This window comes from Bidens hawaiensis, unplaced genomic scaffold (genome assembly GCF_021521415.1).
Source record: "Bidens hawaiensis isolate Kalapana, Puna unplaced genomic scaffold, B.hawaiensis_p1.1 tig00037162_1, whole genome shotgun sequence".
Classification (NCBI taxonomy): domain Eukaryota; kingdom Viridiplantae; phylum Streptophyta; class Magnoliopsida; order Asterales; family Asteraceae; genus Bidens; species Bidens hawaiensis.
The window spans coordinates 37,469-51,048 of record NW_027496472.1 but is presented as its reverse complement, the minus strand read 5'-3'; the positions used below and the strand labels follow the sequence as shown (position 1 = coordinate 51,048).

Below are 13,580 nucleotides of genomic sequence, written 5' to 3'. Positions count from 1 at the left end.
TCAAAAAAAGAACCCTACACAAACACAACACCTCCCTGATCCATGGCTCCACTCTAGATACTTGCTCCATTGCCGATTTTCCGCTGCCTGCCGGCGACTCGCTCTATTTTATTTACTCGGTAAGTCGGTATGGAAGACGGAAGTCACAGAACTAACGTCTGAATGCCTGATGACTATCTTTTGTCGAATATTGAAGTAATTGATTTTAATTTTTTAAACTAGAGGGGTGCTACTTGCTAGTTGCTGCGTCCTTTTTTTTTCTTTTGTCAGTTTCTCATTATCATTTATCAAGCTAATTGTTTCTTTGCTTAATGTTTGCTAAACTTTGATAGTCCACATAACAAATTCATAATATTTTATAATCTTGTTAATTGTTCATAATATTTTATAATCTTGTTAATTGTTATAAGTTTTTTTATTGAATTGTTGGTTTACAGTTTTTTATAGGCCATGTAAGTTGTAACGAACATGCCTAACTTTTTCTTGTTTACATAATTTAGTGTAGATCATTTTTAGCTTATTTGGTGAATTGATGATTTGCTCGTTTAGTAAATTGGTGATGTCTTCACAAGTAAAACAAAAACAAGGTGCTATTTTTTACCCTCTTATATAATTGTGATGATTGTTTTTTTTTTGTTGTGTAAATTCATTTATTTGGTTTTCATCTAGGAAATCTTAACAATTTCTTAAAAAAAATGTTCCATCATCAAGTAAAATTCCATATAGCAGTAGTGATGGTCCGATTCCTATCTATACTCCGACTATGCCTAAGTTAGTTGATTTGGATAATATTATGTGGGATCGTTGATAGGATAAAAATTTCTAATTATCATCCAAATCAAAGAGATGAGATAAGGAGAAATATTGGTTAAAAGGACCGTGCCAACCACACGATCATGAGTTTCCAAAAACAATGTACTCAGATAAATACCGCAGTTTCCAACCTTCTTGGTTTGATTCACATCGCAGATGGTTAGGTTATAATGAAAAAGAAGACAAGGTATCTTGTTTATGTTGTTATTTACATAGAGACACGTCGGGATTGGAAACTCTAATGAAGGGGGCGTAATGCATATGTTACAACAGGCTATAAGAATTGGAAAGAGCCAAGATTTGATAAACACGTTGATGATGTTAATAGTTTTCATAATAAAGCCCTACAAATATGTGAAGATCTTGTAAACCAATCTCAGTCTACTAATGTTGCTGCCAATAATCAAGATGATATTGTGAGGTGTGACAACCCAAAAACCGGGGTGCAACAAAAAGTTGGATTTACACAAAAACAAAGCCTTTTTATTGGTAATCACAACGGAAGTCTCAAGTATTTAGAAGCAAACCTACAAAAAACTTGAATAAGGCTATGTTTATCAGAGTTCCTTGTGCCAAATATTTCTTGTGCAAAATAGCCACATGATGCCTTTTATAACACTTACTACTCTTATCCTGAAATACATGCTAAAACAAGTCAGCTTTCGCTGGTAAGTTCTAAGTTTATAATTAATAAACAATCAAACATAAAATGCTTTAGTATGTAAAAAAAATAAGTTTGGCACTGAAATTTATTTCAAGGTTACGGTTAAGGATTTTTAAACCGCTCGCTTGGTTGCGGTTACCTATTAGAGTCACCCACTCTACGGTATCCTCCGCCTAAGCGTTGTTGGGTTAAGGCTATCTATTAGAGCCACCAGCTCTACGATAACCTCGCCCTGTACTCGTCAATTCCAATGTAGCCCAGCTATTGAACTCGCCTTGTACTCGTCAATTCCAATGTAGCCCAGCTACTGAACTCCCAGTGTCCACTGTATAGGTACACAAATACGCCAAAGCCTTAAGGTCTTACATGCGAGTTATCCAGCCCAAAGGCCCGTGGTACTAAAACACCCTCCATTGCACCAATTATCCATACATGGAGTTAAATCACCCGAAGGTATGTGGCATAACACCACCCTCCAATGCCCATAAGGTCTTACACAGAGTTTCTCAGCCCACTGGCCCCGTGGTATAAAACCACTCATAAAAACATTTCAAATTAAATCATTTTTCCTTATGATCGTGCCAAGTCATTTCGTTGTCTTTATACACAACGTTTCTAAAATCGATGTTTGAATTTAACCGTGCTAATTCAATTAAAACCATTTTAATAATCTTTTTATCAAAGTGTCTTCTATAGCTTTAAACAAACTTTTAAAACATGTGAATAAGAGACCATAGGAATTTGAAAAGCATATGGTCCACATAATTAATTATTTTAAGCATTTATGGCTTAAATAAAATCAACATAAGTTTGTGTGTATGTCGGCTCAAAGTGATTAAGAATACGAAGCCTTAAAAACTCTGAATATACATAACAAATACTCGGAATAACATAGCGACTTTTATTTTACTAAGATAACATATGAACGAGTTAATCCGATATGATCTTTTTATGTATAAAACCCCCTCCTATATAAAAGTTTATTTCTTTATAAACCTTGTTTTATATGTTTGATAGAATTCAGTTAGATATAAGAAATTAAGAACTGTTTGTGTTCATACAAGAAAATATAAACACTCACAATTCTCATCCATATAATTTTAGCATCGAGTTTTAAACTGTTATTTAATATCAAACCAAATTTATTTTTCTTGGCATTATTTATTTAAACTTTGACTATGTATATTCTTATAAAATATACGCATTCCATAATCTTTATTCCTCACGCTCTCGTGTAGAATCTTAGTTGTTATTATTATAGAGCATACAACTCATTTCACTAAATGTTAGCCATATGTGAGAGCTAAACCCGACCACCTACTATATACTATTTATAATCAAATTTAATTCTTAAAAGTGTATATACCTTCCAATTAGAATAACTCGGATACACGTACCCAACCCGTAACCATTGTGTGCTTGTCATCGTCGTAAAACCGTTGTATCTCCGACATGGTACCGCCATCATCATGAAATAACCCGTCATCGGGACGGCCCTTGATTGTCATTAGTGGTGACCTTCGTGACTTGCCGTTACACCGCCACGGTGATCATTCATCACAGCCCTGCCAAGAGCCGTTGATTGTCGAAGGCAACCATACCATCTCTACTAAACCTACTCATCGTCGATATATTCAGCTATAGTTGTTTCCTACAACTCTCAATTACCATCATCACCTCACGCTATTTTGCTCCTAATCTCCTCTATTGGATTCTTCATTTTCCTTTCATTTTTGTTTTTGTTTGTTTTTATCTGCTGATGAAGTCTACAGTTCATAATTATTTATTGAATAATAATATGGATGGTGACTCATCCTAAAAGAGACGTGGAGGATGCATAGTAATAAGGAAATGATGATTCATCATAGAAGGAAACGTGGCCTGTGATTTAACTGACTCATGGTATGAAGTTTCATAATGTTCCCTCAAAATAATTTAAAATAGCAATTATAAACCCTTAGATTTCAATTTAATTATAGTTAACCTTTCAATTTATAAATATATTTAGTGGGTGTCACATGAGGAAAGCAAATCGAGTTCAATTGACTGCTACGATTGATGCTTGTAGGTTTTGTTTGAAATGCACATTACCATTTCGAGGTCATGATGAGAGTGAAACTTCTTGTTTTAAAGGAATTTTTTTGGAATTAATGGATTTGATCTTAAGTCAAAATGTTTAACTAAAAAAGTTACCAAAAGCATTAGGAAATAACAAATATTTATGTTCAAGTACTCAAAAGGATATTGCTCGCTGTTTTGAAGAAGAAATGCTTAAACGTATCTTTGATGAAATCGGTGATGACGTGTTCGTGTTATTAGTTGATGAGTCTAGTGATGTATTCGGGAAAGAACAAATGGCAATTGTTTTGAGATATGTTAATACACATGGACTTATTAAAGAGAGATTTGTGAGACTTGTACATGCGATGGAAACATCTTCTTCAGTTTTGAAGTCGTCTATTGACATTCATTTTGCAAAACATAACTTGAGTTCGAGCCGGTTAAGACGTCAAGGTTATGATGGAGCAAGCAACATGCGGGTGAATTTAATGGGTTGTAGGCAAAGTTTTTAAAAGAAAACAAATCATCTTATTATGTGCATTGTTTTGCTCACCAGCTTCAGTTGGTGGTTGTGGCGGTTGTAAAAAAAACATCTGGTTGCGGGGCCTTTTTTTGATAAGATAGCCACTTTGTTGAATGTGGTTTGTTCTTCTTATAAGAGAAATGACATTCTTCAAGAAACTGAGAGAGAAAGGGTAGAAAAGGAGATTAATTGTGGGTTAATTATGACCGGAAGTGGGTTAAATCAAGAGCTTTCTCTTATACGGCCGGGAGATACACGGTGGAATTCTCACTACAAAATACTTGCGCGCTTAATTGATACGTTTCCATCCATTGTTAATGTGCTTGAACATATTGTAAAGGAATACCCTAATGATATTAGCAAACGTCAAGTAAGTGGCATTTTAGAATACTTAGAAACATTTGAATTTGTTTTTTTATCTACATTTGATGTTTCACATTTTAGGGATAACAAATACTTTATCAAGAGGACTTCAAAAGAAAGATCAAGAGATGTCGGAAGCGGTTTCAATGGTGGAATCCACCAAAGCGGTCTTGCAAAATTTTAGAGAATGTGGTTTTGATAAAGTTTTAGCAAAGGTATCTAATTTTTGTGGTAAGCATAATATTCAATTTTCGGACATGGAGAAAGATTGTGTTCCTTGAAGATCTCGGAACCAAAGGAACAAAGTCACCAATCAACATTATTTTAAGGTTGATTGCTTTAACGCTATTATGGATAAGTTGCTTCAAGAATTTGGTGACCGTTTTAATGAAGTTAACATGGAATTGCTTACAAATATGGCAGCTTTGAGTCTGTGCGACTCTTTCACTCAATTCACCACATCAAGGTTACTTCGGTTGAGTGAGTTCTATCAATTTGATTTTGATGATAGGGAAACGATTAAGCTTGAGCATCAACTTCCTTATATCATCATAGTGTTCTAAAAGACACAAAATTTGCTAACTTGAAGAGTATCGCCAACCTTTATAAAATGATGGTGAAGACAATGAAACATCTATCTTATCATTTGGTCTATCGACTATTAAAGCTAGCATTGGTTTTGCCTGTTGCAACTGCATCTGTGGAGAGATCTTTTTCGTCAATGAAACGAATAAAGTCAAGTTTGCGCAATCGTATTAGTGATGATTTCTTGAACGCTTGTGTCATTTGTGCTGTGGAAGTAGATGAACTTGTCAATGTAACTAATGAAGATGTAATCGAGCGTTTCCAAAAGATGAAAACACGTTGAGGACAATGGTAATCAACGTACTTTGAATTTTCTTTTGAATATTTATTGAATGGTTATTTTAACATTATTTTTTTTGTTGATCTCAATGGAAGGAAAAGAAGGAGATCAAATCTATCCGATTAATTTATTTTTATATTTATCTTTATTTAAATTTGGTTTCCTCGTCCTAGTAGTTTTAAGTTTTATTTAAGCCTATAGGTTTGTTTGTTTTTTAGTTTGTGATAAAATACAAGATTGAAGTTCAATTAAAGCTTCTGTTTTCTTCCGTGTTATAGTTATTAGTCATCACATTATTAATTCCTTAAAAGGAATTGTTACTCTTGTTTCCGTCAACCAAGAATACTTCAAACACGATTCCGGTTTTGTGTTCAAAATTCAAGAACACATTTCAAGATTGTAAATCCAATTTGTTCTCCAAAAGATAATATGTGAATATATTGGACAGGGGCGTCTCCAAGAATTTATATGCCTCGGTCGAACCGAAATAAAAAGGCCCGTAGACTCTAACGAGTAACAAAATATAAGCAAAAAAAAAAGGGTCTTATGTAAATGGTTTTTTGTTTGGTTTAAAAAATTAAATTTTTAAATGAGCTTACTTGGTTATAATTTAGGTTGTGTAAAAAACTTTTTGTATAAAAATAAGCTTAAAAATGTCTCAAGTGAGAGTAGAACCTACAACCTTTTGATTAGAAGTCATACCTCTTTGCCACTATACCAAGCTTGATAATTTCCTTTTATCGATAGTTAATTTTCTATTCGTTTGTCCAATTCACGAAACTCGGGATTTAATTTCTTAATTAAACGATCTTCAAACATACGAGTATAATATAACAAAATATCCAAGTTTATAACTTATTATTACATTTTTATAATATTTCCAAGTGAAAGGTTCAAATTATAATTTTACTTTAATTTTCTTTCTTAAAACAACTTGATTTTACAAGGGTCTTAAGTGTAAAATATTTAAAATAATATATAATATTTGTTTTTTTTTACCCAGCCCAAACCCACCCTGTCATCCCCTACCTCGCTTTTCCGGCAACAGCCGGAATCCAGCGAGAAAAATCTGGCGACCATAAAAACGCCTTAAAACGTATGTTATAAATCAATTAAATCTCGTAAAGCATTTAGACTATAACGGAGAAACATTAATCATCGTTCATTACGCGGTATAACAATGTGCGTTTCGATCCCGAACCCGTCGGAATTTTTATAAAATCGCAATAATGATTTTTAAACCTTATACATTTCAATTAATTTTGTGCCCCTGAAAATTAAGTGCCCCGACCAGTCATCCGCTTTGCCCTATGCCCCGGCTGGCCATGATGTTGGATGGCATGATCAAATTATGACTATGGGAGCAATAGTGATCATTGTAGGGGAATCGAAGTCTAGTATATGGGAAACATATGATTATGGTCCATGGATTGTATAACCGTCCTTTTGGTCTAATGGCATGAGAATTATAGTTACGGTTTGGGATCTTAAGAGTTAAGATGTTTTAAACCTGGCTTAAGAGGATTTTCTTACAATGGTGATTTTCCTCTTTGATGGTGTTTCTGGATGAGTTAGGTTTAAAACGTCAAAATCATTATAAACGGTTGACATCCCATCTGAAAAAGGTTTACGTAAATATTAGTGGGTGGTTCCAAACACTGTTGGAAAGAATAGTCCGTGGATGATCGTGGGGGAAACTTGACGTGGTTGGAGATGATTGGGATGTAGGTTGGATGTTGAAAGGAAGCTTTTAGAATATTACAAAAATGTGGGGTCCTGTAGTGTTGAAAATTGCAATGTGGCGTTAGCTAGCAATGATGTAAGTTATAGGTAGACCTGTTCTTGAAATGACAAATTTACAAATAAATATCAATTTAAAGAACATATAATAATTAGAACAGGAATAGGCCAACCGTAGGAGGTAACAGACGTTGACGAAGAAACCAATGGAGTACCAAGTACGTGGTAATGAGGAGAGGAGGAAGTTTAAAGGGGAATTCTAGGGACACTCTTTTTTTTTGTTAAAACGCCCATCAATACGCTCCGTATATTGCTATACGGAGCGTATTAGGTTCGCGTATACCCTCTATAGTTCTATACGGGCGCATAGGAGGGTGTCTGGATATCCCTAGTAGGACCCATTTTAAACCATTTTAATAATTGAGTGGCAATTTGGTGATACAAATTATTCGATCGGATATGAAAATTACGGGAAAGGTTAAAATACAAAATAAGACAAAAATGATAACTGTGAGAAAGATAAAAAAACAATAAAAAATTATAGCTTAAAATATATATAAAAACGAGAAATATTTTCAAAACGCAAATGTTTCCTTCGTCATTCTCATTCCACACAAAAAAAAACGACAAAAAGACACATGCCGAGATCAAAGACATAATGACGAAAATGAATAAAAAAACACAACTATAATTAAAAAAAGACACAATAGATTGCTAAATATAACACAATTTCGAACAAAATATAAATAATGTTGAGTAATATAACACAACGTCAAGGAAAAAAGACACAATCAATGATGAAAATAAACACAAAACACAATGATCTTTTTTCCTTATTATTATTTTATTTTATTTTATTTTTTATCGAGGAAGACGGTGAAACATTTTTGTTTTTTTATTATTTTTTTTTGTTTTTATTATTAAAATTTGAGTTATGATTTTTCTTTCTATAATTTTTTTTTATTTTTTAAAAATCTTTTTATACGAGTATAAATCTTTTAATACTTCTTATTTTTGTCTTCATTTATAAAATTAATTGACCCTGAAGATCATATATAACGCCAATGACCTTTTCACCGTGTGTATATTATAAAGTCAAATTTTCATGAAAACTTGGTAAAAGTCGCGGGAATAGCATCTAATGGATAAGGGTAGGTTATTAATAAAAGAAATTGGGAAAGTTTGATTTGATCTTTTTTCAAACCGCAATGCGTATAAATATAATATAACAAAGTGCCCCACCTAGAAGGTGATGGAAATAAATAATTCACATGCAAAGGGCAAAAACAAATGAAAATAAACCAGCATTACTAATAACCGAACCATAAAACAAGAAAATGGGTCTACACACAAATTCTCCCAAGTAACCTGATTGTAAGAATATCTTGATTTGATTCATTTTGAACAAATTGATCTTGATGTCTTCCATAACGACCTTCTTAAGAAGACATCTATTGTTAAAAATCTTCGTATTCCTTATCTTTCAAATAAACCATATGAAGGAAAACATAGCTACAGTTAGAAACCTATTACCCAAAATGGAATCCGAATGTGAAGCCACCCCAAGAAGCTGATCAAACTTCCCAAGTCCGGTCAAGTCCCAACCACAACACAAAGAGGCATCCCTCTGAACTTCTTTGACGCGAACACAATCAAGGAAAACGCGTACCGATGTTTTAGCCTTTATAAAACACCAAGGACGGACCTCAGATATCGAAGTCATATCTCTAGCTATTACATTAACGGCGACCGGAATTCTATTTAATAGGAGTCTCCAAACAAAACAGCTTTAACTTAATAGGCTTCCAACTTTCCCAAGCACGTACATAGCTCGAATAGAATCAATACCAATTTGATTTTATTATTCTCGAATAGAATCAATACTATCACATGTTCCACCTTTCACATTATTAATTTGTTTTCATTGGACTCCGGTTAATAAAAACTTAACCACCTCCTAAGTTTTTTCCAAATGATATTTTATGTCCTTTGACTGGAAGTCAGATACGAATCGATTAATGTAAACTTACCTCGAAACGGTTCTTCAATTTGGATGTTTAAACTTCCAATAAACATAAGCCGTTTGGAGCACCGTTTCGAGATAAATGTTACATCGACTCTCATCCTCCTTCCGATCAAAAATCCTAAAACCTCAGTTTGAAATTCAGAAAAAACATAATGGAGTTTTTTTCTTTTTTTTTCTCTTATTTTTATTTATTTTCTTTTGTAGCAGGGGTCCAATGAAAATAAATAGCGTGAAAGGTGGAGTCGGTGGCAACAATTTATTGAGGTGAGATTATTATCGGTCAACCTCGAAAAGACGGAATTAGTAAAATTCAATTTTCCAAATTTTTTTCTCGAGTAAAGTGCTGTTTTAGTTCTTGTGGTTTGGCAAATAATGCGAATTTAGTCCAAAAGGTTTATTTTTTTTATATGGACCCTTCACATTTCCTAATACTTGCCAATTACATTCAAATCACTAACTCCGTTATATTGAATCGTTAACTCAGGGGTAGACATGTCTTTTCACCCTTTCTTTATTACATGAGTACAGTGCCAAAATCGTCCCTGAAGTTTGGTCGCATTTGCTAATTTCGTCCAAAAATATTTTTTTTTGCATTTAGACCCTCAATGTTTCCCAACTGTTGCCAATTTCGTCCAATTTGTTAACTCGGTCTAAATTTAACGTTAACTCGGGGGTGTTACTGTCCTTTTACATATTTGTTTACATTGTTATTATTATTAAGCTGAGCTAAACCCCTTATATGACTAAAAATAAAGCAGAATAAACAAACGGATAATATATTGGATTCAAACATAGGAATCGTGAAATGTTATATATGTCATCAAACAAACACATAATAACTATAATGTAAACAAACATGTAAAAGGACAGTAACACCCATAAGTTAACGTTGAATTTAGACCGAGTTAACAATTTGGACAAAATTGGCAACGGTTGGGAAAAATCGAGGGTCTACTTGCGAAAAAAAATATTTTTGGACGAAATTCGCAAATATGACCAAACCTTAGGGACGATTTTGGCACTTTACTCATATAATAAAGAAATAGTGAAAAGACATGTCTACCCCTGACTTAACGATTAAATTTAACGAGGTTAGTGATTTGGATGTAATTGGCAAGAATTGAGAAACGTGGAGGGTCCATATACAAAAAATAAACTTTTTGAACTAAATTCGCATTATTTGTCAAACCATAATGACGAAAATGGCACTTTACTCTTTTTTCTTCCTCACACTGACTGGCATTTTACAACACTTAGGATGCAAAATTTGTTAAAAAATTTGTCACATGCTAACACCGGTAATCATTTGGAAGGGATATATAGAGATCTATGTTTTCAGAAGAACTCGGTGTAGGAATTGGGTCACGATATTAGTAAAAATATAATAAAATAAAATAAGTATAACGATACTCTTGTTATACAAGATAAATACCATAGTACAATATCGTTTACAAAACTGAATAAAATGTATATAAATACAAACTTTTATATTCAAAGCTGATATGATCCAAAGTCTTTAACGGGTAGTTTAACAAGTCTTCTTGTACCATCGTTGTCTTGTGTCGTCATCACATTTGGTCTTTGAAAAAGCACCTTGACTACAACAAAAAAGCAAAAAAAATATTGACGGTTGTGGCTGAGGATTCGTGTTAAATACGGGTCCCTTAAAACAGGGTCTCAATTAAAGAGTCCGTCTGTCTCCCAGGGTACAACAGCCGAAGCAGTATATACTGTCAGGGAAAGCCACGTGCCCGAGGTTACACCGGGTAGATTAGTGTATTAGAACTTGGAAAGATGAATATGAAGTTTAAAGATGACTCCTCTCTAATTATTCATGAAAGAAAGAAATATGTCATGTTTCTTTGGTTGGTGTGATTAGTAGTAAAACGTATTCTTTTCTACTTTATAAAATGAACCTTTATGTTCATTATATAAGGAACACAAACCATAAATTTTATGTCCATTAATCATGCCATAAACAAGAGTTAATTGACATATTAAATTGTAATAAAGAGGACTCTTGAGCTCTTATGAAACGTTTTTAATAGCCTAATAGGTCATATGAACCATCAATTTGAAGACAAGATAATATTGGTCATGACATGATTAGTGGCATAGCATTATTTATACCAACCACTCATTCGATATCTCATTCATTAGTATATTATTAGTAAAAACACATTTTACTAAGTTTTCCAACAATCGGTTCGATAAGTTTGCTACAAGGGCTCAATTAGTTTAAGAGGTATATAGAGGCATGTTGTTTTATAGCATTAATATTTTATGGGGATATATTGATGTAAAACTTGTTTAACAATCTTCATATCCATGCACTAGAAAGTAGACTTGAGTAAACAAACTTATCAACAAAGAAAACTCTCCAATATATATAGAGAAAATTTATCATACACACGAGCACAACACAACATGGAACATTGTCCATTATTTCAAAGTTCAAACGATCAGAAAAAACGATCAACATGCGTACGAAAGTACTCCAACTGATTGAATGGTCAATCAGTACTCTTCAGAATGAGCAGCAGCGTAAGCCTCAATACCCTTGAAGGTTTGTTTGTATAGTTCCTTTTCCGCCTTAAGAACCTCATCAGACGGCTTTTCATCACCTTTACATTTATAAATGATTGTCTGTTTGAATATGCATCCATCACCCGAAGGTACGAGCTTAACATGTTGGGTGATGGAGTCTAATATACCCATCAAGTTGTCGCCTTCAAAGAATGTGTAGGTATAGCTATAGTTGCCCTCATCAAAAGCGTCAACCTTGTACTTTGCGTTTGTAAATGGGACGGCTGTTTCAAAGCAGATTTTAGCTTAGATAAAGAGGCAGACTAGATTATAAGTGTATAACTAACAAGATTATAGTGAAATAAGACGCTTACCTTCACCAAATGTGAACACCTTGATCGTTCCAACACCTCCATCACCTTCGATTGTCTCGACAGACTTGAAAACTGCCGGGTTGACTATAGGAGCGATTTTTTCGAAGTCTTTAAAAGCCTTGAAAACCTTTTCAGTTGGATACGAAGAAACAATTTCAATTTCGTTAGTAACTGTTGTCATGATTAATTGATGTAAAAGAAAATGGATAAAAAGAAAGATTATTTGTTGTTTGATGAAATGTACCTAAACATTTTGGGATTTATAGACAGGAGGGGTTGACATCAAAGCCATTAATCTTGACATGTTGCTCTTAAGGATTATTAAACATGAATATTATATATTTTTTGTTACCGTCGTGGCATGTTTTTCTTTCTTTCTTTTTTTTTTTTTTTCTTTTTCTTGTTGAACGAGTCTATGCATGTTCGTTGAAAGAGAATAGATGTGGTTTATCAATGGTCAACGTTTACTTTCGTAGTTCTTAATTAAGGGGGAACGAGCATTATGGGTACTACCCATGCATCATCCAATCCTGCTTTGTCATCTTATTTATACCCTTAAGTACCCATAAACTATAAAATTATTGGCAACACCTACCCACGAATACATTAGAACTTTTTGTTTATTTTTTTTTTAGTTTTCTAAGTGCAATAAATTTCAAAAATGAATCCAGTTTATGTGGAAAACTTTTGCCATGAAATGAAGTCATCCATCCTAACCACATGGATTGGCGGCGGTATTCATGTGATTTGGAAGCCATACACCCTACCTATATATATATATATATATATATATATATATATATATATATATAGGGGTGAGTTATAGTAAAAAGAGATATTTTTCTAGAAAGAGTAAAAATAAATCTAAGCCCTTGGATCTAGTGATTAAGATTAGTAGTTTCAAAAATACTATATAGTTTCCTAGGATCTAAGATTTAGCCTATATAATTCTCTAAATAGGCTTACTTAGTTTCCTAACTCTAAATTTTATGTCTTTTCTACTCTTTCTATAAAACTATGTATTTTTATTTTAACCATTTTCTATATATATATATATATATATGGAGAGGAACAAGACAAAACTCATCTTTAGGAAGAAAACTTAAAAACTCCTAAAGAATTATTTTTATTTAAATATAAAAAAATATTTTCAAATTTCTGTTTTTGCCATTATTCTTATATTTTGGTCCCCTTCACTCGAAAAAAATAAAAAAAATTAATAAAAAAAACCCGCTGTAATGCACATACGTATTACTGTGCGAAACCATTGCATTACACATGTGTATCACTATCTATTTTTAAGTTTAATAGTGTTTAGTTGTATTTATTCAATATTTGTGTATTGTATATGTGTAGTAGTGTTGTATTCTATGAAAAAAATTAATAATAAAATAAAAATCGATGTAGTGCACATGTGCGTTAATGTTGTATTACACATACGTACTAATGTGTAATCGATGTGGGTATTAGTTTTATATTGCATATATACAATAGTGTGTATCAAATATGTGCAGTAGTGTTGTATACTATGCAATACAAACACTTTTGCATACATGCAATGCACACCATTACATATGTGCACTACACCGACGAGGTTACCGATAAGGTGGGTTTTTTTTGAACCA

At 33.0% G+C, this 13,580-nt stretch overlaps 2 protein-coding genes across 2 annotated transcripts; one reads left to right on the top strand and one right to left on the bottom strand.

The window, feature by feature from the left end:
• The first annotated feature begins 3,744 nt into the window (after positions 1-3,744).
• LOC143589014 (uncharacterized) lies at positions 3,745-5,292 on the top strand. Its single transcript, XM_077069881.1, has 3 exons — positions 3,745-3,991; positions 4,506-4,639; positions 5,092-5,292. Exons 1-3 carry the CDS (start codon positions 3,745-3,747, stop codon positions 5,290-5,292), a joined length of 582 nt encoding a protein of 193 aa, XP_076925996.1.
• A 6,280-nt stretch (positions 5,293-11,572) lies between these two features.
• Positions 11,573-12,179, bottom strand: LOC143589013 (root allergen protein-like). Its single transcript, XM_077069879.1, has 2 exons — positions 11,956-12,179; positions 11,573-11,865 (listed from the first exon to the last, which is right to left on the bottom strand). Exons 1-2 carry the CDS (start codon positions 12,134-12,136, stop codon positions 11,573-11,575), a joined length of 474 nt encoding a protein of 157 aa, XP_076925994.1. The 5' UTR covers positions 12,137-12,179.
• Positions 12,180-13,580: the final 1,401 nt, after the last annotated feature.